The following is a 26861-nucleotide window of genomic DNA, read 5'->3' on the forward strand; positions in this document are numbered from 1 at the left end:
TGAAATGAGGGATTTCATTTTTGCAAAAAGATGCTGTTGCATTGCTGAATCTTTAGCTGTGGAGTCAATAAGGACCCCGAGATATTTGAATTCTGCCGCCTGTTCGATTTTTTTTCCAGCCAGGAACCATGAGTTGATATTTTTCTTTTTAATGCTTTTTTCGAAGACCACAATCTTTTTTTTTGTTTATTCACTTCTAGGTCATTGGCAGCTGTATATTCAGTCATTGAGGTCAGCTGGCGTTGTAGGCCAATTGGTGTCTGACCAAGTTGGATGAGGTCATCCGCATACAAGAGTCTTGCAATGTTCATATTGCCCAGTTCTGGGGGGCGGGGGGAGATGTGTACCAAGATGTTGGTTTCTTTGTAGTCCCCAAAATATGAAAGGAAAAGGGCCGGGGCAAGAGGACAACCCTGTTTGACCCCTCGGTTAATTAGTATAGCTGCCGAAAGAAGACCTCTTGTATTCAGTCGAACCTGGACCGTGGTGGAAGCACGTAAAGCTTGAATTGGGTTCAAGATTTCCACTGGGCATTCCCAGTTGGTTAATTTTCCCCACAGTTTCCTTCTGTTGACTAAATCAAAAGCCTGGGTAAGGTCTATAAATGCAGATTCTGATTTTCTTCCCGGGCTTTTGCTTTTAGTATACTGAGAATGAAGATGTTAATGCTGGTTCCGACTCCCTTTTTGAACCCAGCTTGGAGAGTGTTGTTACAGGGTGCATTTTCTGCCCATAAATTGAAGTTTTCCAACAGGAGGGATCCGTAGACTTTCCCTATGACGTCAAGCAGAGCCACTGGACGGAAATTCTTAGGGTCATCTTTTCTTCCTTTTTTGAATATGGGAATGATCACCGCTGAGGTCCAAGAAGGCGGCATTGTGTTATAAGCTGCACATTTTTGGAAAATCAAGCTCATCAAATTTGTCCAGTTTTCAGGTGCAGATTTTAAATTTGCATTAGATAGGCCATCAGGCCCCGGAGCCCTAGATTTCTTTAGCTTCGATATTATGCGCAAGATATCCGTTTTATCACTAAGGTCGACCCAAGGTTCAGTTGCCGATGATAGAGGAGGCAAAGAAAAAGGATCTGGAGAGCTAAACAATGTTGAGTAGAACCCAATCCATGTTGCCTCCGGGATGCTGTTTAATATCGTTGAGTCTGCCTCTTTGGCCCGTGGATTGAACAGTTTCCAGAACTCTCTAGAATTGCTTTTCTTAATTTGCTCTAAAATAGCTTCAGAGTCTTTTTGATAGAGTGTTAGACGATAAGAACGTAGCCAACTTTTGTAGGATCTCGTTGCCTCAATTGCGTGGGTTCTGTTGGAAGCCGTGTTATTTCTTGCGACAGTTCTTTTAGCTCTACAGAGTTTATTTCGCTTTGCCACCAGTAGGGCGTCGAAATTGTGTGCATGGTACGATGACTCCGAATATTGCAGCTGTGGACGTTGCATCGTAAGTCTATAGGGTTCCAAAAGTGGTCTGTCGTCTACCTCAAGATGAGACACACTGCTTCCGTAAGAAGCTGTGATCTCTCGAATGTTTGCCCGGGTGACCCTCACCCAGTTTCCTTTACCTTCTGGTTCGATTCTTCCCGGATAATGGGCGAATAATGGGTTTGTTGAAGCCCATTTAATTGCCAGAAGATTGTGGTCACTTTGGGTTGAATGATGAACGTTAAATTCGGTCAGCCAAGCAAGGAGAAATTCCAATGCAAAAATGTAGTCTATAGTTGAGTTAGTTGAACCATGCTTCCATGTTGGTAAGTTATTGGAGTCGGGTAGTATGGTCGCTGTATTAAAAAGTTGTCTTGCAGTCATCAGTTTGAGCCAGGCTGTTCCTTGTTGGCAAGGTTTGTACTGTGAGGGATCTGTAGATTCAGAGACAGCCATAGGGCATTTAATGTTCAGATCTCCGCAAACAATGACCTCACAAGCCCCTTGATCTAGGTATACAGAGTCCAATGTAGATGATACTAGATCGAACAGTGGGGTCTTTTGAATTGCTTTAGGGTTCCAATAGATGGACATTATCAACAAGTAAGTGTGCATATAGTGCTCTTCACCGGCCTCTTTACGCACCCAGGAGATGAGTACCGCCAGGACGAAAGGAGACTTCAAGATGATCTTGACTGTTTCTAAACCAGTTCCCATCCGGGCCGCGATGATCAATCCTGAAGAGGGCCAGCCTTCGTTTCCTGTCAATGCCTCTGAAAAGGCAATCTGAAATCCATCAAGTGTTGGTTTAGTTTTTAGCCTGACATCTTGGAGGCATAAAATGTCATGTTCCCCTAAGTTGATGTCCCCAGGGATTGTTAAATGTAGGAACCCTCTTGTGTTCCAACTCTCCAAGGAGAGTAGCTGTTGGTCTTTGGCCGAATTGGTATGTGATGGTGGCTATTTATGGAGCCGAGTAGACAGAGCTTTCGGTAGCCACAACCATGTTGGAGACTTAAAGTTTGGTCTGCCCTGAGTCGCCTTGTGATCCTCCTCCAATGGTCTAGTGGATTTTGTGCTGGTTGTTGGACGTGGAGTAGTATCTTTCCTATGAGGCGATGACTGAACAGTATCGGGCCTGTGGACTGATGGTCTTGAAAGGAGGTCTTCTCTTGATCTAGTGGGAAGCTTTTGTCCTCTTGGTTGTTTGTTCTGAGCAGAGTTAAATAGAAGCCTTGTTTGTAGGGTACGTCCGTTGCCTGTGACAACAAGGTGGCCACTCTATCTGATGTTATATAGAGAAGACAAGAGGGCTTTTGTCCTTCATGGGAAGGTTCCACCGTTTTAAGGTCTGCTGATTCGAGATTTCTTAAAGTTGAAATACTGTGTAGCAGACTCATCAGATAAGTATTTTTGGTTACCAGACCGTTGCCGTATTTTGAAAGAGGGACTCGGCCTCTGCCTGTAGTGATCTTGATACGACTTCTTCTGGTGATGAAAGTTATAAGGAGCCCTCGCATGTTGGTTATTGTCCTGGGTTCTCCGCTGCGGTTGCATGTTATTAGTTATATTCGATAATTCTGTTTGAGTGTGAACTCTGGAGATATATTTCGGCGGTGGTCGTCGAAGAGGTGAATCCGGCTGGAGGTCGTGTTGAGTATAATCTTCGTTAGGCTTGTTGGTATTCGACCCTTTATTACTCCGCAAGTCTTTGAAGCGATCACTCAGAGAGGTGAAGCTTGAGAGATCTCTGGTGACGGTCTGTTGGAATGGTATCACACTGGATGAGTGAAGGTTCTCCCCTTCCGGTTGGCTGTCAACGATGGCATCTAGGTGTTGGCTTAACTCCATCAGGTCTTTGCGATTGAGGAAATCCTTTACCGATTTTGGCGACTGAGGAGCAGCTTCTGGTAATTTGTGGTGGTTTGAGGGGTTTATTGGATCTGTGTCCTTCTCCTTCCCCCCCCCCCCCCCCAGAGCTTTGATTTTTCTGTGGTAAAATCCCCTCAGGTCGCTGTTCGGGTTTTTGTATCCCAGGAGTTGGCTTAAACATAGGTGCCGTTTTGAGGCATACTTGTGTTGTAGAAGCTTGCTGTTTGTTTCTCGTGTCCGAGCCGGAGTCGAAAGTCACCCCTAGGACCACTGGTTTAGCTATTTTTCCCAGGTTTGGCCTTACTCTTGTGTGTTCTTTATGCAAGGGCATGCCATCTAGACATATCACATCATTGTCCCCGAGCTTGCTGGACGTAGAAGCGGGTCTGGTTGGCGATGAACTGTAAAGGCCTGCCGAGTTATTAGAGCCGGATTTTGGTCTTGTCCCACAGTCTACACGAGAGGCCTCGCGCCAAAGTGTGTCTTGTGCTGGTGTTTGCGAGCTTGCGTCCGCCTTTGTGCCATCCTTGTTTGTTTTTCTGGAGTCAGTTAAGGACTCTGTGAAATCAGATTGGTACATGTGGGGAATATTGCCTGGCTCCGTTTTCCGTCTCTCCAGGACGTTGATGTAACCTTCTAGGTATATGAGCTTTGAATTCATAATCGCGAAGATGGATGTGTGATCTTTTAAAGAGTCGTTGATCGCCTCATACAGCTTGCAGAAGGGTGCCAATGCAATAGTTACGGCGGACATGATGTACATAAAGTCTGCCTTTTTGGATGGGGTATCCTTTGGAATGTTGTAAGATGCATTGCTTAGTCTCCTGTTAGCCGAAGGTCTTGCTGGTGAGGATGGCAGCCTCAGCCGCAGAGCTTGTTGGGGTTTTTTGTTGGGGGGTGGCCATCCGAGGGAATAAACCCTCATGGGGTTTCGGCACAAACTCCTTCTTTTGGTCTGGCCCTTGAGAGCCAATACTAGCGGGGTCTGCCAAATCGGAGGCCGTAATTGCCAAATTCCTTTGCTCACAAGTTTGGGGCGATAGGATTGTATTGTCTTGGGGGAAAAAGATGGTTTTTGTAAAATGGGCCTGATAAGGCTGTAGGCAGTCATGTGAAGTCAGACGGAGGACGAGATGTCGGGCTTCCCAGTGGAAATTGGGTTGGCTGGTCGGACCCATGAGAATTTGGGTCTTCAATAGAGGACTAGTTTTGTGATGGCAAGGGTGATGAAGAAGGGGCTGGCCCGAGCCGATTTTCTTGTGTTTGTGCAATAGGTGGTAAGACCGCTGGCGCAAGATTGGGAATTTCTTAAACTTGCTCTTTTTGGTGTTGTGGGGATACTTGAACCCCACTGTATGGAATGAACCTCTGGTGGCCGGATGATGCTGTAAGCAAAGGTTCGAGGAGCGCTTACAGCAAATCTGCATCCGAGATTTCACCTGGGCCAGTTTGGTGTTTTTTTTTTTTTTGCTTGTCTTTGAAACGTTTTCAGGGAATTTTCTAAGCGCATACTTGCCGATGGAGTTGTCATGATGGTCGAATTGTTGGGCTTTTTTGCTGTTGATCACTTATTAGACGAGGGGAGATCGAATTTCTTAGTGATCAACCTAAAGGGGATGCTGTGTAAGTGGCGAGTATGGGCACCTTGTCCTTCATCCTCCCTCAGATCTATGGTCTTTTGGGGTTCACTTGCAGAGTTGTGAGGCTGTAAGGGATCCGAGGGGGAAAGAGTTGTTACAGGTAAAGTTGTGATAGAATCACAAGGACATACTGGGATCTTAGGATTCCCCCTCAGGAACCTGTGCTGTGCTCACTCCAATTTGTTCTCTTTGTTCACTTGCGGCAGGTGTCAATGCCGGTGTGTTATGGATCTGTGCATTTGTAACGGTAATAGAATGAGGCATTGCAAGATCTTCAGTGGCCACCGGATGGTGCTGTGGGGCAGCTGTGCTTGATGTCAAAGAGTTTAAGCACCGCGCCGCCCCAGAGTCGCTGGTTTGATCCTGGGCATGCTGCAATGAGGACGCTTCCACGCAGCTCCGCTCCTCCGGTGGGCCACGCTTGTCCAGAATCACTGTGCCGGAGCCCGCGATGCCCGCTCGCTGCCCCCCCCCCCAGCTTCCGTCATGGGTGGCCCCCCCCCCTCCTTCGAGGGACGGCTCCTCCGTGTCTTCCACGAGGAGGGGCTGGGACAGAGGCGCCGCGGCTCCGCTGCCTTTCCGATGGCAGTCGGCTTCCAACACAGGTACAACGGTCCCCGCCGTCTGGTTCATGCTAATGGCGACCTCCCCTGGCAAGGTAGATCCGGACGTGGGCTCAAACCAGCCCGCAGGTAAAAGTTTTGGTTTTTGGGTGAGTTGACTGGGTTTCACAGTGTGTGTCTGGGCGGCTAATTTAGCCGCTCTTTTTGACGGTATGTCTTGCAGTTTTCCTCCGGGCCGCTTTAAGGAGCCTGCACTGGATAAATTGCTTACTTGTAGAATTGAAAGTACATCATTGGAGAGGGAGGCTGTAGAGGAGTGTGGAGGCACTGTCAGCACGGGCACTCCGCAACCTGCGAGGCTCCTCTTCGCACCTAGATGTATTGAGTTTCAGGTCTAGAGATTAACCGCCATCCGCCCCAGCCGCCATTAGACTGCCTCAGACTGCCTCAGACTGCCTCAGACTGCCTCAGAGTGCCTCAGACTGCCTCAGACTGCCTCAGACTGCCTCAGACTGCCTCAGACTGCCTCAGACTGCCCACTCTCACACCACTCCGCTCCGCTCCGCTCTGCTCCTGCCTGGAGACTTTGTAGAAATGGCACCAAGGCTGTAGTGTCCACAGAGGAAATCACCCTGCTCAAGTCCATCAAACCCTCCAACTGTAAGGGAGATGCCTGTCCAGCTAGTCTCATTAAAGACTCAGCACAGATCCTAGCTCCTTTCCTTACAGCATTCATTAATTCATCCTTCCAGTCTGGCCACGTTCCAACCGGACTTAAGGAGGCCTGGGTACGCCCACTCCTCAAAAAACCCTCGCTGGACCCTACGATCCCGGGGAATTATCGACCTATCACCACTGTACCCTTCCTGCTGAAAATCTTGGACAAAGCAGCTTACCTGCAAGTCCAAAAGTTCCTTGAAGAAAACCGTCTCCTTGGCCTGCGGCAATCTGGCTTCCGCCCACGACACGGCACCGAAACGGCTCTCTTGGACCTAAAGAACCAAATGGACGATCTAAGAGACGCAGGGAAACCTGCTCTCCTTCTGCTCCTGGATCTATCCGCCGCCTTTGACCTGGTGGACCACAACACCTTGTGTCACCATCTAGCTACCCAAGCTAACTTTTCCCCCAAAGCTTGTGAATGGATTTCCTCCTTCCTCCAAGAAAGGGCCATGAAAGTCTTCTCCGATTCAGCCTGTGCCACCCCTAGCCACATCACCTGCGGTGTGCCTCAGGGCTCATGTATCGCGCCCACGCTCTACAACCTCTTCACGAGGCCACTGTTCAGCATCCTTGACTCCCTGGGCATCTCGTATACTAACTATGCGGATGACACCCAGGTCCTCATCCCACTCACAGGCGACTACCTGGCGGATACTAAAACTCTTACCACCATCTACTCCACTATCCAATCATGGATGGCAGACAACTGGCTATGCCTCAATAGTGAAAAAACCGAACTCCTCCTCATAGGAGCACCCTCCACGCTGGGGAACCTCGGTGTACAGTACTCTTCCTTCACTATTGACAACATTCCCATCAAGGTCTCCAATCATGTGAAGACACTCGGAGTCTACCTAGACTCCGACTTGTCAATGGATAGACAGGTCAATGCCATTGCCTCCTCCTCAGCCTATTACTCAAAAGTCCTCAACGCTGCCAGACCTTTCTTGTCACGCCAGAATTGCCTCACCATTGCCAGGGCAATAATTGGATCTAGGCTGGACTACTGTAATGCCCTACTCGTTGGGACCTCCAATAAGAACCTGGCCAAACTTCAGCTAGTTCAAAATAATGCACTTAGGGCGGCCACAGGCACCGCGAGAAAAGACCACATCTCAGAAGTCAGAAGACAGGCACACTGGCTTCCGGTGAAAGAGAGGATTGTTTTCAAAACACTCGCCCTCACCCACAAATGCCTCCATGAACTTGCTCCACCCTACCTGACCCAAAGAATCACCAAGCACTCTGCCACCAGACCATTAAGAACGTGCTATTCCAACACGATTGTCACGCCCAAATCACGCAAGGTGTGCGCCGGTGGTGCCAGCTTTCCCACGCGGGCCGCCACCCACTGGAACGCACTACCACCTCACATCAGAATGATTGAATCCCACCAAGCCTTCCGCAAAGCTGTTAAAACCAAGCTCTTTGTATGAAACCTACCTGACTGCATTCTGTCACTGTATTATGATTATCATTCTTCACTTGTAACTATGCCTGTAATTATGTATCCATAAGACCTCTCGTCTCATGCATATCTGCTGAATTAAGAATCCAACACCTACTTGTAACAGCGCCTCGATGTCCATGGGCTGCAAGTGCGCTATACAAATGTGAATAAATAAATAAATAAATAAATAGCGTAGCTATACCCCTCGATCAATTTCGGCCTAGCTGCACACATACGAACAATACTCCATGAGCACCTCAACATCCTGCCATAACAGAGCTATGCCCCACAAAAAGATCGGTCTAGCTTCACCCATAAACGTCCTACACAGGTCTAATGCTGCCAGAATGCAGTCAGAGTCCAAACACCTGACTGCACACATTCGACTGATCTCTCACTATCACCCCCACCTACTGTTAGGATGCAGCTACCATCGGGCAATCACACTAGCTGCACACACATTGAGTGCACCCAAGCCCCCTATACTAACCTACTCTATCGACTGACCTGGACTGCGGTCATCAAAGGGCGTTCAACCCACAAGCGCTTTGAGATCATACCAATGATATATAGGGCGCTATATAAATGCTCAATAACAATAACACTGATAAATCATAACACAGGAAAATACAAAGAGGGAAGCTCAAGGAGCTTCCAAAAGCACTGCCCAGAAGGTGCTGTGTGCTAAAATAGTAAAATACATATGCCACAAAAAGATGGAGGAAAGCTGGTGCCATTAAAAAGGCAACCAAAAAGGGTTCCCAGAGTTACAGTAAAAAGAAAAAGTGAGGAAAAGGATACTCACGAGAGTAAGAAAAAATCCAATGGTCCAGCAAAAAGTGTGGGGGGACTCACATGTGAAGGGGATTCTGCATATACATGAACATCTACCTAACATACAAATGGCAACTGTGTGGTTGCAGGACTGGAAACCTTGACCCATGTCATTCCCACTGTTCAATCATCTCCGGGCAAAATTCGTATGAACATTTCTACGAGAACGTGGGACAAGGTCATGCCAAGCAGCAATATTGTTTTTGCTCACCTCAGCTAAGCCTTGCAGTATTATTTGGCCTTGCATGTCTTTTGCAGACAGCATGGGAAGACTAGCTATGCTTAGGACAAATGAGGACGGCAGTGAAGTGAACCAATATGTACAGTTGTCAATGGAGGTTTTTTCTTGCATTGAGAAGTTGTAATAAATCTGATTTTGTATTTTAGTTTAATGTTTTTAGGATGTCATGGAATGTATTCATGTGATGGTTTTATGAATGTATTAATGTGATGTTTTTTATGAATGTAACAATCCGAAATACACTTGCTAAGAATGATTAGACTAAAAATACTCAAGCCCATCTAATAAATTGTGTGCCTTCATACCAAAAGAGATCATTTTAAACATGATCTACCAGACTAATAGCAAATGTGATCGATGTCTGGATAGAAAACACATGGTTTCTTCTCAGTAGCTTGGCTATCAACAACCCACCTAGTCACTAGCCAGTTTCAGGTCTTTAAGAGGAAAATGATCCACGCCACCTGATGTGCCACAGTATTGAGTGTTTGAAACAGGACCATCTTAATACATTTTGGAGTCCGGGGCACAGACACCTCTGGGAAAATAAAGGGATCCAGAATCACTGGTCGTGCTTCCTCTCCCACTGCCCCCTTCCCCTTCCAACTCAATGTGATTGCAACCCATAGCTGGATATACTGCCCCATAGCAATCAAAATATGCAAGTGTACTGCCTTCCATTCCCCTTACCCTCTTCAACTTGCTGGAATCAGAACATAAGTGCCATTTCAAGCGCCACGTTAGCAGTGCATGGCAACGGTACTTGTGTATTAGCATAGGTGCAGCAGCCAGGAGCCGGTGTAGATGCAGGATACAGAGCATTACTAGCGTATGAGAAAGGCACAGATGCACTAGCATAGACAAGGGACCCATATTCGCACTCTCAGAAAATGTCAAATTGTAATGAGAAAGGTACACATACATTGCATAGAATAGATAGTAGATATGAATTTGAAGCTACCGGAAAGCAGCATGTATGCTAAGACATACGGACATTAGAAGAGAGCTATGGGTTTAAGGCGGTACTGCTATTAGTCAGCCAAGAAACACATAACTTTGTGGTGTGAAATATATCAAGGCCAATATTATTATACATGAAGCAGCACTATAGCTAGTTAAGGTAGGAGAGACCTTTTGAAGAGCATAGTGCTAAACTAAAACAATGTTATGGGCTGACAATTGTGAAATTTGAAATGACTGTCACTTTTGACAGTGTATGCACTACAAGATTAAATGAGTTGCCCTGGGATAATGCATGTTGGTTAAGAGGTGAAACTGGGATTTGAGCCAAGCTGTAATTTCTGCTCTTAACACATTGTTTTCCAGCTCTTATCATACAGCAAGGTGCAATTATTTGTATATGTTTGACATTCATGAACTAAAATTATACCCTGTTGTGCACAACCAAAGTGGTAAGTAAACAAATCACATAAGACCCTAATTTGGAAATATTGAAAAACAAAAATCTTTATAGAAGCAGGTTATGCAAAAGGAGAATAATTCCAGCTACATGTTCGCCATCATCGTTATGTGAGCATAAAAGAGCATCATCTGAGTTTTCTATCGTATTTAAAGAGCCTGATTCATGGAAGTGTTTTATAATGGCGCAATCCCATAGGAAAACATTCTGTGAATCAGGCCCTAAATCTTTAAATACACCCAACACCTAAACTTGTAGATTTGCAGAAGGACCTTTGAAATTGCATTAAAAAAGCAAACTTTCTTATGCTAAATAAGTACACCCAAAAAAAAAATTCTTGCTAGCGCCCTGTCACAAGATCGATCCGGCAATGGGGTAAATAATGTCATCAGTGGTTGAATGAGAAGGCAAACCTTCTCACATACGGCAGCAAAGAACATGGATAGATAAGATGATTTGTTCGGGATCACTGTTTCATCCGATGGCAAAGCCAGGTTATTACCCTCAACACTTTGGTTTCACAGTCTTTAATTTGACTACCTAATCACCTCTCCCAACTTACACTCCATGCTCTTTATTGGGGGAGGATGTCAGTCTTTACAGCTTTCCCTTGGAGGATCACAGCTCTAGACATGCATCATACTGAGGCTAGCACCATCTGGTTGGGATGCATTGTTCTGCAGCCAGTGTGTGTTACTATCACAGAAGTATATATACTCGCGCAAGTTTATCAACCTCAGACATAGGAAAGGCTGAATCTGCCTTGCTGGAATTTGGTAGTGTGATCTGGCATGCGATCACCAATCTCTAATGAATGAGCCATCTTCTGAAAAATCAATGGCACCTAAATGTATGCATTTCAACTGCACGTAATCAATACACAGAAGCGTGAGAATGCTCCGGGAGTTGTGCTATGGTGAAGTAACCAACTGGGGCTGATTCTCAAAAATGAGTACAAATAAAAAGAAAGGGCAGAGGATGTGCTTTTTCATTTACACGAACTCAGAAATTTCAGAAATGTGCAGGCAACCTTATTCTCAAAGGTCACCCGTGTATTACAGGGGTGGCTAAACAGTAGTGCAAAGATCTTCTGCTCAGCTTCCTTAAATAGATTAATGTTAGAAGTTTGATCCCTGTTGTGATGTACTTGGAAGTGCATGCAGAAGCATGTGATGCAATGCAGAATGTTATGGAGTGAGTAAGAGAATGTTTGTGGAGAGGGTTCCAAGCCCAGGCAGTGGAAAGTCCTTCCTATTAAATGTTCCTGCTGAGCTAACCTGATGTAACCTAAGAAAATGTAATAAAGTTTAATGGAACTTACCTGCAACTTAAGTAACTTTGTCACAATCCCCAAACACACAAAAGGTTTGAGGGACTATGTTATACTTGCTATGAGTTCTAAATAAATTGATGCTGCAAGCCCAGCAGTACCCTCCTCGAAACAGGCCCTGTCACTGTAAAATGGGGTTTAAAAAAATGCATTTCTATCCTTGCTTGAAGAATAGAAACACAAGTGGGAGAGAATCAGTCGACACAGCTGCTCTCTCACTTAACAGCATGAAAGGTTCAGAAATGTACCCATCATACTTTGGGCCTTTCCCTGTGCCTAGTCCAAACAGGCTCACGTGCAGCAGGTTGTTAATTACTGTGATATTACAGGGCTATATTATCGGGACAGGGCTCACCATAACCTAATGGAGCCAGCGGGAATAAGCAGTTTAGTTTATTGTTTTTTATAGCGCGGCCTGGCCAAATGGCAACTGGGCGCTTGACATTGTTTACAAGCAAGTAAGAATATACATGGTTGTTGAATACACACGGTTGTTCTAGTACAGGACAGTAATTACATATGCAGACTTCAGCATGTTATACATAATTGATACAGTCCGTAGTGGAACATGGAAATACAGGTAAAATTACACAAACATGGTTTCACAAGTGTGTAGGCTAGGTATGTCAATAGATATATGTACACGTGACTCAGGAGCAAGTTTCACAGGTGTGTTGGCAATGGATATATGTACAAGTGACTCAGGTTAGTGAGGGTTAGACTTCTTTGGTGATAAGCCAAGTTTTGGCATTTTGTCTGAATCGCTGGTAGGAGGGTTCGGTTCTGAGAGCTAGTGGTAAGGAGTTCCAGAGTTTCGAGGCAAGGATTGGGAAGCTTGCGGCGCCTGCTCTTTGGAGCTTGTGTCTAGGGACATTTGGACTGTGGGATTGAGCTGATCTGGTTGGCCTTAATGAGCTGTTGCGGGTGAAATTGTCAGCCAGGTATTTGGGGTCTTGATTGGTAAAGCACTTATGGGTGAGAGACAATGTTTTGTATTCGATTCTCTGGGGTATCGATAGCCAATGGGAGGTTTGTCTCAAGTCAGAGAGGTGTTCCGTTTTAGAAATGTTCAGGGCTGCTCTGAGAGCGTTATTTTGAATTACTTGGAGCTTGTTCTTTTGACTAGTGCCTAGATATAATGCGTTACAATAGTCAACTTTCGAGAGTATTAACGCTCTGGCAAGGGTTGTGCAGTTGGCTGTGGGGAGGTAAGGTCTGCAGGCGTTTATGAGCTTGCAGGTGTAAGCAGTGGAGGATGAGATGGCGTTGATTTGTCTAGTCTGGGTGAGGGGAGAGTCGAGGTAGATTCGTAAGGTATTTACATGGTTGGAGACAGCGATGTTACCGTCAATGGTGAATGATTGGTAAAGTTTGTCAATGTTGTTAAGTCTGGGTTGGGAGCCTAGGAAAAGAAGCTCAGTCTTGTCGTCATTGAGGCATAGTCCATGCCTGGCCATCCAGTCTTGGATGATAGAGTAGATGTTGTTGAGGGCTTTGCTGTCAGAGGAGTAGTCGCCCGTTAGAGTGATGAGTATTTGAGTGTCATCTGCGTAATTTGTGTAGATGACACCCAAATGATCCAGTATGTCAAATAGAGGTTTGGTAAACACGTTGTATAGTGTATGCGAGACGCAATATCCCTGTGGGACGCCGCATGTAACGGGGGCTGGTTCGGCGGCAGCGGTGGGTGAAAATACCCTCATGGATCTATTGCTCAGGAAGGATTGGATCCAGGCGTTTGCTTTGTCAGAAAATTTGCCTGCAGAGGCTAGGTGTTTGCAAAGAATGTTATGATTTACTAAGTCGAAAGCGGCTGATAGGTCAAGGAGGAGTAGGAGGGCCAGTTTGCTGTTGTCTTTCAAGTTGTCCATTTGTGTCTTGAGGTCGAGTAGAGCGGTTTCTGTTCCATGTTTAGGCTGGAAACCAGATTGTCTTAGTCCAAGTAGATGGTTATTCTCTAGGCGACGCTGGATCTGCAGGTAGGCTGCTCTGTCTAGAATTTTTAAGAGAAAAGGCACTGTTGTGATGGGTCTGTAGTTGGTGGGGATGCTGGGGTCCAATGTAGGTTTCTTGATCAGTGGTAAGACCCAGGAGTCCTTAAGGTTGTCAGGTACTATGCTTGAAGTGAATGAGGAGTTAAGGAGTGAGGTAATGAATGGAGCTAGCTGTTTGGCCGCGTCTTTGATTACTGGGGCAGGACTGGTGTCGCCTTGGCATTTGAATGGTTTCAGGGTGGCTATGAGGTCTTCAACCTCTTTGGTGGTGATGGTAGAGAATTTGAACGGGATGCTGTGGTCTATTTGTTTGATGGGAGGAGAAGGTGCGATATTGTTAGCAGTCATGAGGCTCGCTTTTTTAAGCTTCATTTTAGCTTGGAGCATGGCAATTTTGCCTAGGAGAGCTTCTTGTATATTTGTGCACCACAAGGTATCTTTGCTCCATGTGTCCGGTATGGGAGATGGAGACTGAAGTTCTCTTAGGATATTGAAGAGCTCTTTTGTGTTGGAATTGGCCTTGCTGATTCTTTCGTTGTACATGTTATTTTTGGTTTTGATGATGGCTTGCTTATAGTTGTTGGAGGCTGAGGAATATGTCAGCTTGTTGTTGATTGAGGGGGAATGTCTCCATACTGATTCGGCATGTCTCTTGATTTTTCGAAGCGTTTTTAATTCAGAGGTGAACCAGGAGTTGAAGTGAGCGCGTGGTTTGGCTTTGCGTAAGTTGAGTGGCGCAATGGTGTTCATGGCTTTGAGAATAGTTGAGTTGTAAAGATCAACTAGATCTGTGGGGTTGGCAATGGTTGGTGTGAAGTCAATGATAGGTTGTAGTAGTGGGATAAGTTTCTCAGCTGTGATATGTTTACTGTTTCTAGTGAATGTAGGTTGGGCATTAGGAGAGGGCGGTGATGCGTGTTCATTTTTGTTGATAGTGAATGTGATTAGCTGCCAGGCACAGGGTATATTGGATAGGATGGTGGTGTCGCAGTTGAGGTCTGCTAACCAGTCGAGGGTTCTCCCTTTGTTGTGCGTGGGTTGTAGGATGTGATGGGAGAATCCTAACTCTGAGATGGAGCTAGCGATTAGGTTGGCTTTGTCGTCTTTGGTGTCGTTATAGCCAAGATTGAAGTCGCCTAGTTTGAGTAACTGAATTGGGTTTGGTGTTGTTGGAGAGCAGGAAGGCAATGTCGTCATTGAAGGTGGAGATGGGACCAGGTGGTCTGTAGAGGAGATGGATGGTGGTGTGGTTAGTGTTGGTTGAGGCTAGCTTGATGGTTGTCAGTTCAGCAGAAGGGAATGTTTGGTTGACTATGTGTCTGATATTGGGAGAGGTCTTAGCTATGAAGGCGACACCTCCGCCTTCGTTTGTCTGTCCTGGTGGAATATGGAATATTCCTTAGGGATGGCTAGAGCAAGGGCTGGTCGTGATGCCGCGTGGAGTCATGTCTCTGTGATAGCTATGAAGTCGAGGTCGTTGGATGTGATAATGTCAGCTATGTCGAGTGCATGTGCGGTTAATGATCTTGCATTAATGAGAGCACCTTTGATGGTTTGGGTGATGGGCTGTGGTTTGCTTGTGTGTGGTAATGGAGTCGGGTTGTGCGTGTTGTCTGGCGATAATGCAGATTGTGTGGGGAGGAGTGGCAGGGTTAGGTTTCCGCTGTACAGTCTTAGGAGTGCAAATTTGATGCATCCTGGAGCCTAGTCTGCGGTTTCTGTTTGTAGTTGTGCTAGGTAGGGTAGTGGGCAGGTTGGTCGCATGTGGCTTGGGTGGTATGAGGAGTTGTTGGGATGGGTGTTCATGGGCCAGGATGCGCTGATTTGGAAGACACGGTGGTAGAAACCAGGTTGGGGCTGTGTTGTTGGGGAGTGTGGGGTTTGGCAATAGAGTACTTGTGATGATCTGGTGACCTAGATTAGGGAGGATGTATGCTGGTAAAAATCGAGTTGGGGCTATGTTATCAGAAAGTAACAGGTTGGGCATGGTGATGTGGTGACTTCCACTGTGTCGGTTGCGGGTATAAAGCGTGCTGGGGTTTTTGTGGTGGAGGGGTATGGCACAGAAAGCGGTGAAAAACCACAAGGCAAGGAATGTCATTCTCTTGTCTGGCTTTTTATGATGGGAGTGATGGTGGTAGGCTGGCCGTGGGGTAAGAAGTAGTGGTGACTATCGGTCGCAATGGTGAATGGCAGGATAGGTGTAGTGCCTATAGAGTTGGTATATAGCAAGCTAGGTGTGGTGGTGGTGGATACGGTGCATTGCACACTAATGCAAGATACGAGCGTCTATCTGAGGCGTTTCTCTAATTGACAGAGTTGGCCTGTTTGACTAATACAAATACAAACGTCTGTCTGAGATGGCTGGGAAATATGGTCGCAGAGTGAAGTACGATGGTGTTCTAAAGCTGTGATTAGCTGACTCGCTGATGTATGGTGTTTCAGAGTCGAATGGTCAAGTAATGCAACAGTAAATAGGCAGCTGTAGATGCAACAAGAAATAAGCAGATGTTAATGCATTGATAATGTGCGTTATTTCAAAGCCGTGTGATCAAGTAGGGCAACAGTAAATGGGCAGCTGTAGATGCAGCACAAGATAAGCAGCAGTTGATGCATTGATAATGTGCCTTATTTCAAAGTCGATTGATCAAGTAGGGCAACAGTAAATAGACAGTAAACCCACAGCCAATAAGACCTCAAACCCAATCCTAGCCCAGGTGCCACATTCCACGGCCTGCACGGTTAGAGGCAGCTGAACACTTGGACCGCACAATACCCCAATTCCCCCGATACCAGGCCTTCAGACCCAATCCTACTTTGATGAACCCCCAAACAGAACCCCGATCATGTCTTCTAGCCCCAGAATTTCCCAGTTGATCCAGCAGAGCCCCTACATTATACAATTGGTGGGTCCTCTTGACACCAATCAGTATCCTCCGGTGACTCCACAGCCGTCCTCAGGGTGGGTGCCTCTATATTAATGATGACACACCAACCCAGAAACTCAGACCACATCATCGCACTGACCCTTGCCTTGCCCACCCGAGCACCCAATGGACCATTCAAGTCAAACACCTGGTAGACACTGGAGCATGCTGCAGTCCATTGCAGGCCCGTGAATTCCCAGCCCCACCCGGGGGCAACATTCTATTCTGTAGAGCTAGAAGGCAATGTCATGACCCTGCTTGTCATGCTTCTACAGCACGTCCTGTTCTGCAAAGGGTTCCTTATGGCATTGGCGTTGCACGAAAGACATGCGCTGCCTGCACACCATGTACCAGCGTTCTCCGAGCCGAGGTCGCCAGCGCATTGTACTCATGTGCTGGCGACAGTCATATCTGGCCCGATGCATCCCACACGGAAGCTTCAGGATCTATGCTGCTATGTGGGATGCCACTCCCAACTGGTTAGAGTAGCAAGCTCCTGTATAGTCTTTCTCATCTCAGCTCTGTTAGACCGCTTCTTTTTCATGTTTGGCATTGGATGTCTTCTCACCTGGTAAGCAACCTTGGCACTGGCATTTGGACTTCGACTCTTAGATCACACAAGGCAGCAACTTCGGCACAGACTCTGTACTACAAATTGGATTGCGATTGGGACTTGCGTCTGTTGCTCAGGGCTTGGTCCTGTTTCCCCCCCATTCCTGGCCATATACTGTACCCGCCGATTTCATAGCAGCCAAGGGTTTAGGTTACCTGCTGTCCTCTATACAATCAAAGGCAGCCTTCTTCTTGAAAGTAAGGAGAGAGACGGGAAGGATGGTTGCCTGCTCTGGAGTACTGACGACTTGTTCCTTCTCTCTCCCTTACAGCTGGGAGAGAGCCAGATAACGTTTGTCCCGCCTTTTTACCTAATCCTTTGATAGTTTTGGGAGAAAAGTCTACCCCCATGAGGTGCATTTTAGTCTGGTGACACGGCCAGTCTCTGTCCGTGTAGGTTTGACTACGCACTCCCTCTACACCCTGACCAACTGTACCGCCCCACCTCCCTGTATCAGGTTCCAGAATGTTTATGATCTACAGGTCAAATCGATACAGATTTCATAAAGTCATGCAAGCAGATTATCATTGCCCTCTAGGATCATGTATTATACCCTGTGTGCAACCATATCACACAACAGTCGCTGTTGCTCCACCTCTGCTACTATTCTTGCAGTCATTCCGTCAGACACTGGGTTCGTCACTGTTATTGACCTCTACAGTATCTTCTTCAGTGCCGCACTATCCAAAGAGACCTAATTTCCTGTTCACCCCTACTTCTGGAATGACACTGTCTTTCCCGGACGTTGCGTCAGGACAAGAACGAATTAGTATCTTCCAACTCTTAGCCAGTACATGCACTTTCTAGAACTTTGCAGAGTCCTACGAAGATTGCTTGCGAGATACCATCCCTTTACTAACGCATCTGATCCAGGACAAAGATGCAGCTGCGTAAACAAGAAGCCAGGTTATCAGCCTGTTACTCCTGTATTTGGCCGTTTTCCCATATGCCCCTACTACAAAGGGAAAAGGAACTCTGCAGCTCATTGGGTACTGCCAACATTGGATCCCTGATTATGCCATTGCTACTTAGCCATTACCTAGCCCCTGCAGGAGGCTATGAAGGGGGACACCCATGATCACCTTCTATGGACTGATGCCAAGTTGGACCCTTACAAATATCTTAGAGCCAGTTTGTGCTCTGCTCCTGCATTAGGAATAGTCCTCGACTAGACATTGTGGCTGCCGCTCCACCCGCCTGCCGCTTCCGTGCTGCAGCAGCTACAGTGCTCCTGGTCCAAAACATCTTCCAACATTGTTTTGATACATCCCTTGTACGCCTGGCATGCATGCGCCATTCATTGACATGTATGGAGCACCTCTCCAGGCCCGCTTTGCCTGGCCTCCCTATTACCTCAGATGGTTAATTCTACTATATAAGTACAGTGTGTAATGTGTTGCCTGGTGGACCGATAATTAGTATGTGTTTGGTGTTAGTTGTGCAATTGTTGCTATTTGATTTTGATTATCTGGTGGAAGCAGGGATCCCTCACATCCAAAGGCACCTCCCATCAACGTTAAAGCCTATGTAACAGCTTTACTTGATGCTCTGTTACCCTCCCAAATTGAAATTTTAAGGTACCAAGCACATACATGAGAAGACCGAGAAGGGAGGGGCCAACCGGGAAGTCGAGGTCAGGAAAGAGAAAAGCAACCGTCTCATCTGGTGGTGGAACCACAAGGAAGCCATGGTGTGCCTGAGACCTGGTCACCGATGCAGAGACCGGACCACAGAAGGGAGCCGGATCCCCGAGCTCCGCACAAAAAGTGCATTTGGCGCTGAGACAAGCATTTACCGTTGAGGGAATCAAACGCTCCGGAGGAGAGAATACCAAGAAGTGGTAGGAACTTTGATAACCAAGGCTGGAGAAGCCGACAAGAGTACGGGAGCCTGATAATCCTGAGCAGAGAGAAAGCAAGCCTATCAGAAGCCGATAGGGCTTCAGAGAGCCCCGAGAAATTAAGAGACTATCGGGGCTGGGGAACCAAATAGGTTACGTGGGCCTGATAAACCCGAGTGGGCAGACACCCTTTTTAAACCAAGTTTTAACAAAGCAAATAGAACGTCAGAGGGCTTAGGGGAGTCCTGAGAAACAGACTAACAATCGAGGCTGGGAGAGCCACATGAGTTATGGCAACTGAAGAAACACATATGGGCTGAGGCCCCATCAAGACAGAGAGAAAGTAAACCTGTCGGAGGGTCAAAGGACTTTGGAGAGTCCGAGAATCACGAAGGTTAAAGAGAAATGGAGGGGAAAAAAAGAGAACCTGAAGGGTGTCGAGCACTGAGATGAATCTGGGGAAATTGTATGAGAAAAGCTCTTTTAATTTTTCCTGAGGTAGAGGAACCAGTACAAGAGATCTTTTGGCAACCGTACCTACAGAGAGGCTCTGAACTGTATTTTGGAAAACTGTCTAACTTTGTACATGAGAAGAAGAGGTCCAACTGATTGGGCCAGGCAGAAGCCGAAGACGGGCCATTGCTCCGGCCTCTTTTCATTGGTTCTTTTCTTCTAAGTGGTGGGGTCAGTTAGATTCTACGATTTGAAATTGGGACTATTTATTTTCAGACAAGCACCATTAGTTTTATTTTGTTAGGCAGGGCACTTCTCTTATAGCTTTAAGATAGACAGGTGTTTTTATTTTATTTTGACTAAAACCTTTAACATGCACACAGTAGTCAGAGTCCTCCTTCTGGTTCGACAGTTTGTAAAGCAGAGCGACTAAGACAGAGAAAGATAAGACAAAGACGGGATGGATTCAGGATAAAGATGGGGTAGACAGTGCCCACACCAGAGCACACTAAAACTTAGTGAAGGCAGCCCACTGCATTGCCCATCTGGGGAGCAAATTCAATAAAAGTCCATGTGCAGCCAGTTTGGTATGCACCAGCCATATGATATGGCATTTATAACGCGCCTATACACAAGTGTTTCAAGGCGCAACGAGGCAAGGGAGGGGGAACAGAGGGAAGACAGAACAATCTTACTAGGCCAAGTGTCATTGAGATTGCGCAAGTGCAAGGGAAGGGGGGAAAAGGAGAAGTGCGGGGGGGCAAGGGGAGGGAAAAGTGCAGTACATGGGATAACAAATGAGCAAGATAAATAAAAGAATGGCCAGCAGGTGGCAAGTGCAGGGTGAGTGCAGATGAAGTTCTGGTGAGGGGACTATAGGAATGCAGACAACAGTCCCCAGGTGCAGGGGTTTCCAGGGAGGCAGTGCAGACGAGCAACTGGCAGGGCTTGTGCCCGAGATCAGAAGGGTGGCCAGGTAACCAGTGCAGTCTCAGTATAAGCCAGGAATTCAGCAGGGGAGAAAGCTGAAGCAAAGAGGAGGGTTTTGAGGTGCTTTTGGAACCGAAGGTGGTTCTCCTCATAGAGACAGTTGCGTGTGCACAAGCTAGCAAATGCGTCCCCCCAAACAGCACATATCCCCTGCCAGAGGGGCCAACAAGCCCACCAAATTGACATCAGAAAAGCCAGCAATACAAACAGCCAGTTACCGCGTTGGTGGAGGATGCGTTTGGTGGACGTGTGAAGGAGTCCCCCAGTACTGGAAATTACTCCATCTACTCAATTACTAAGTGTATAAAAACTATGATTTACAATGTGGATGAATTGCTTCCAGTTTGCAGGATTCTGCACTGACACAGCTGGCCTAAAGGGATGCCTTACCGCTTGCCATCCTATGTATGAGAGCCAGCGCCAACCACACCACTGTTATCCCTAAAGATTGTCACGGGTAGACCTGTGCCACTCTCCCATGACGAGCTTTTAACTCTGTATTGAGGCCTTCTCTATTCACGACAACTTGCTGGAAGAAACCTGAATGAGCGCCATTATTGTCTTACGCTATACAGGAGGAGGTTGGCCCAGTCTTGGAACATGCTGTTCCATACAATCCAGTTACTGCTGCCACATTATCTAGAAGCCGGCCTACTGCGGCATCGCTAAACAGAGGACTATCAATGCGACTTGTACCCAATTAAATTCTGAGCCCTCCTGGTGCATGTCACCGGTTTTATCTCAAGTTGTCAACAGTCAGGGGCAGGAAATAGATTGAAGAAATACAGCTGAATGTTTGAGGATGGGTCAGACAATAACATTTGGATGCCTTTTGTAGGGAGATTGTGCGTCAATTTCAACATATACTAATATTGCAGCATGTGCTGTGTGAGCTTTAGTATATTAGCACTAATATGTAGCATTCAGGGTAAACCAAGGGTGTTGGGTAATGTTTGGAGCATTACCTTTTAGAGTGCACTACAACAACCTTGACCTCCTGGCAATAGGAACCCAACCTTTGGTATAAATCTGTACTACACAGATTGGTAGCGTGGTTGAGCAGCCAGGCTTATTTCAAGAGGGGTCAATGTGAGCAGTAGGGTAGTTACTCAGAGATTCATAGTGACAAATATCCAAATAAACATTTACTCTCAAGGTTTCTTGAATAAACAATTATTAATTTATTTAACAGTCAGTGTGAGTAAGCCTTTTTCACAAGGGGCAATGTATAGTAACACAAATACACTCCAAAAAACACACTCTTAGTTTCTCTAAATCAGCAAGCACCCATTGGGGATGGCACACAGACACTTTCTACACCCTCAGGTGATTTAAATACTAGGACACTGTGGACATTAATATATCACTGGTACGTTTAGAGCATTATTAAGATGAGTGTCAAAAGAAAAGAGTTATTAAATAAAACAAGAGATCACACAGATATTCTGCAGCGGGTAAGTACTCTTGAATCCCCCAAAGCAAAGTAAGTTAAACCCTTCCTGGAAGGATAGGTACACCACAATGTCAGAGGGGAGAAGGGTCATTCAGGGAGCCAGGACAGCCAATGTTCAGTTAGCAAAAGTCAAGGGGAGCTGAATAACGTTTTGCAGGCGAGTAAGTCTTGCACAATGTTTTAGAAGTCTTTGTAGAAAATGAAGAATCAATGTAGAGCCACAAGCTGTTAGGCTTGTGAGGTGTAGATGATGCAAGAAACTCTACAGAAGCAAACAAGACAAGTCAACTGAGAACAAGTAAGGCTACACAACAAGAGGTAAGTTCTCTTTGACTGTATAGTACCTGAGGTTAGAAGAAATGGTGCCAGCTGGCTTCTGTTCCTGTGCAGCTCTGCAGATCCTGTTATTCCTTGGCCTCAGTCGTGGGGACAAGAGGGAGGACTTCTGCTCTGCAATGGGGCAGTCGGCGGCAGCAATGGTCAAACTTCAAATCAGTGGCACTTCACGGTTTCGGCTCCTCGTGTCTCAAGCAAATAGCACCACCGCGGTTCTAGGGTACCACTTCGGACTTTACTCCAGCACTCTGTTACGGTGGCTCAGGCTTGGTCAGTCCTGCTTCCTGGGAGTCCGGAGGATGTTCCTGGAGCTCGGGTCCAACTTAAAAGCAACACACTCCATCTGGTGATCCTCTCCCTGGCACTTCGGTTCCAACAACAGTAGCAGTGGAAGTACAGTGAGCTTCGAGAGGATGTCCCAACAGGCTTACTTTGGAGTTGATTGGTCCCACCAACTCAAGGGGAGAAGTCGTCCTTGCAGGGCTTCTCTAGTCTAGGCGAATTGGGAGCTTCAGCACAGCAGCAGGGCTTCACCGGGCAAACCAATGGTCCAGGAGTTGCAGCAGACGTCTCTTCCAAGTTCTCCTTCGGATTCCTTCATCCAGTGGTCGACTCTGCCTTCCAAGCCAAAAAGCCTTGCCTTGTATGCAGGTTTCTCCCATTCATTCCAGCCTGGCTGTCAGTCAAACAGCAGTTGCCTGTCCTTGCAGGACAGCCAGCCGGCCAATCTCTTGCAGGGGGTGATCTGGCAAGGTGTCAACCTGACCTAAAAGACATAACTCCCTTCATTTCTAAGGTACCCAGAGATAAAGGTAGTTGCCTGATCAAAATTGGTTATTTGGGTTGTTCTGCTATGCAGGAAAGTCCATAAAAGTCCATAATATTTAATCCCATTCTAACTCAACTTTAGCTAAGGACAGTGGGTAAATGGGGATTGAAGCTGTACATATAATGCACCTGCCTCAATATTCAAAGTGCCAGATAGGGTGTCTCCTAGTCTCTTCCCTAACTTAATAATAAGCAGGGTTTGGGGCATAACTAAGGTGGAACTTGTTCCATGCCGTTGTACACTTATTATTAATGGGGGTCAAATAGGGTTTCTCAAAACAAGCAGGAATTACATGTGTTTTGAAATGTGCTTCATTACATAACATTCACCAGTGTAAATTGTTGACATATGGTGTTTTCTCACCTAAAACCAATGCCTATGAAAGTGTTCGTGGTTTTGCTAACAGATCTCAAAATCTTCATATAAATAGTAAAAAGACGAGCTTGTGTGGTGGTTTATTGTTTCTGGAGTCTGTTCAATTTATGGTATAGTGTTACAAGAAGCTGGCGCAGTACTAAGCCTTCTGGTTTACAGCCAAAGGCCCCGGCATCTAATATAGCTGCAGTAACAGAGAAGTGTCTGGAATTTATTCAACACTTCCCAGAGCCAAACAGACCAGGCGGAGCTGTATTGGTATATGTCTGCATGCACTCACATGCTGAGAATTTTGTTTCCCTCTTCCCGTTCGCCCATGGCTAATGATATCCCATTTCCTGTTGGCCCATTGGCTATTCACCAATAGGTAGTGGCAAATGCAAATTCGGTGGCATGTCTAAAGCAATGCAATGAAAATGTATACACACACAGTGGCAAATGCAAATTCGGTGGCATGTCTAAAGCAATGCAATGAAAATGTACACACACACACACACACACACACACACACACACACACACACACACACACACACACACACACACACACACACACACACACACACACACACACACACACACACACACACACACACACACACACCCTTACTTGTCAACTTTGAGCAGGTCATGGGCGCTCAGAGGAGGAGGCTCATAAAGAACCAAAGCGCCATCTTCAAAAGGGTCGTGCAGTGCCCGCCTGACACCAGCTTTCTTAATGCCCAGAGCCCGTAAGCCCAAGGCTCCTGAAATGTTAGAACCAAGAAAGAGTTTAAAACAGGTACACATCTATACTACGATGAAGGGACACAAAAGGTAATGTGCAAGGTATATTAGTAGCCAAGTAATATATATTTGTGTAAATTAGGTTACTATACATATCAAACTGTTTTTAATTTAATGGAATTAAGCCATATCGAGAACCTTCAAATAAACTACTCAAAAATATAACAGTACTTCATGAATACAACACAAAAACAAAAAGGTAGTCTCCCTAACAGTTCCCAATACAATATTTGCTTTCCCAATACAATACTTGCTTTCACTGGCTGTCCATTGTTTTAGCAATGTACAAAAATCAAATTAAGGCACAGAGCTATTCTATGATGACAAAGTGGAACTGCCTTGTCAAACAGATATGACAAATAAAGCGGGCATATCAGGGTATTTAAACTGCTTTGATTATCCATCATCCTCCCAGATATCTCCCCCACCTCCCCAACTAACTTATCGCAACTTTATTTTGCAATAGAATCTGTCAATAACACCCAACCTTTTGGTCCAAGCTGTAGGCATGACATATAATGAAAGGAAGAGATAATAGCTAGCATATTGACTAGCTCCAAAGTTAATGGTTACTTTTTTACCAATGGCAGCCCCCTATACCTCACCCTTTTCTTCCTCTCTCTAGCAGTTCCTCCTTTGCTCACTAGGTGCTTTGTGCGTTCTGGGAGATTTCAAAACAGCCCCTCAAAAATGGCTTGTATTTAGTGAATGAATTAGCTATTCCGCCCTCAGAATCTGAGTGCATGAGCGAATTCTCTCAAGTACTGTTTACATACATAATTGGGAGACATTTTGTAACATAAATGTATGCATGAGTAAGTTAACTAACTGAATCATGTGACTTACTTAGTGTAAAGTAACATTTAATACAGTGTACATAATCTGCTCATGTTACTAACGTTTCAAATATTTTTCTTTTGTCTTTGTGCAGGTAAATATGCTTATACATTATGTTCACAAGTCATTAGGAATGTGAACAAGGGCAAGCCCTCGCTTCTACTCCTCGATCTCTCGGCCGCCTTCGACCTGGTCGACCACAAGATCCTGTGCAAACACCTTACGGATACTGCTCACTTTTCCCAAGAAGCCACTACCTGGATAATATCTTTCTTGGAGGGTCGAGCCATGAGGGTCTTCTCTGAACAGGCATCAGCCACTCCAGCCCCCATTGGTTGTGGAGTCCCACAAGGGTCTTGCACATCCCCTACTCTCTATAATCTTTTCATTCTACCCCTGTTTACTGACTTAGAAGAGCTTGGCATAGCAATTTACAACTATCCCACGATACACAAATTCTGCTCCTGCTATCTGGTGACTATGAGCAAGATCAACACTCTCCAGAAGACTTATGCACTCATCCAGGCTTAGATGGTGGCTAATAGCCTGTGTCTCAACGGAGGAAAAAACTGAAATCCTATTGGTAGGCCCTAAAGAGTCCCGGAATAAACTAGACAACAAATACAACTCCTTTAGCATTGAGAATACGGTAATCTGTGTCTTTGCTGCAGTAAACACCCTGGGTGTATACCTGGATTCCACCTTGTCAATGGAAAGACAAGTCAGCGCCATTTCATCAGCAGCAGCTCTCACGCCAAAAATCATTAAAGCAGTAAAATCTCATCTATTGCCAAAAAACGACCCCAACATTCCGAGAGCTGCCATTGGCGCGAAGTTGGATTATGGTAATGTCCTTCTCCTATGTACATCATCCAATAACATTAACAAATTGCAAATCATGCAAAATAATGCTAGAGCGGCTCCAAGTATCCCTAGGAGAGAGCACATCTCAGGCGAGACGAGACGCCCACTGGCTCCCGATCAAAGAGCGCATACTGTTCAAGGCTCTCACCATCACACAGAGATTCCTTTCTCAGTCTGCCCCTTCTTGCCTAGCGGGACAAATACATCGGGTGCCCTCTCACAGACCAAAACGAGACCAATACTCACACCAACTCTCAGTCCCTGCTTTCAATAGAGCCAAAGCCGGCAGTACCAACTTCCAAGTGTTAGTACCAAAATCCTGCAACGCCCTACCAATCCTACTCAGAAAGGAAAACTCTCTCATGGCATTCAGAAAGGCACTAAAAACCAAGTTATTCAACTAGACTGTACCTGAATGTGTTCCTCTGTACCATGGAACATTCCTACTGCATTACTGTTAACCTGCTTAAAGCTTTCTGATGAGTCTGTTTTAAGCTGTTTCTAAGTGAATATCCTGTAACAGCGCCACGATGCCTCAGGGCCGCATAAGAAATTAGGTGAATTAAACACCCAGCTTATTTTTCATCACCCACTGGGCTACCAACAGGGTACCTGTGTTTGGGAACTATAAAGGGAAAACACTGTACTATGCCTTAAGGCAGCACAAGCTTAATAGACGCTACAAAAATGATGCATAGGGAAGAAAAAGTAGCCGCCATTGAGCCTGGAAACTTCTAGGGGAGGAACTAGCATTAAATTGGGTCACACAACAACAACAAAAAGGAGAGTCTTAATATATGCTCATCTAGATTTCAAGTACTAAAACGCGGAATCAAGATGGTTTTACCTTTATAATTAGGAATCGGTATTTTAAAGGGCTTTGACAAAATACTTCGGATAAACGCTTCCTAAAAAACAAAACAAAAAGGTCAGTCAATCTACATTAAACAGACAATATGCAATAAAGCAGCTTGGAGTTCAAAGTATCAAAAGAAAGCAGGAATGCATACAATGAATTATACATAGCTATATTGTGCCAATCAAAGGTCCACCAATGTCC

The 26861-nt window shown here is 45.8% G+C and overlaps 1 protein-coding gene across 3 annotated transcripts in view; it reads right to left on the reverse strand.

Moving 5' to 3' along the window:
* RAD54L (RAD54 like) overlaps positions 1-26861 on the reverse strand; it is a 454404-nt gene that overhangs the window by 294832 nt on the left and 132711 nt on the right. For 2 of the 3 annotated variants that reach the window (XM_069642281.1, XM_069642283.1), the window contains exons 4-5: positions 26649-26709; positions 23925-24060 (exon numbers count right to left, since the gene is read on the reverse strand). The exons of the other annotated variant lie outside the window; for it this stretch is intronic. In XM_069642281.1, coding sequence (XP_069498382.1) covers positions 23925-24060; positions 26649-26709 — 197 coding nt within the window. The remainder of the gene's footprint in view (positions 1-23924; positions 24061-26648; positions 26710-26861) is intronic. 3 annotated transcript variants of the gene reach the window in all.

Source organism: Ambystoma mexicanum, chromosome 1q, assembly GCF_040938575.1.
Source record: "Ambystoma mexicanum isolate Mex_15411 chromosome 1q, UKY_AmexF1_1, whole genome shotgun sequence".
Classification (NCBI taxonomy): Eukaryota; Metazoa; Chordata; class Amphibia; order Caudata; family Ambystomatidae; genus Ambystoma; species Ambystoma mexicanum.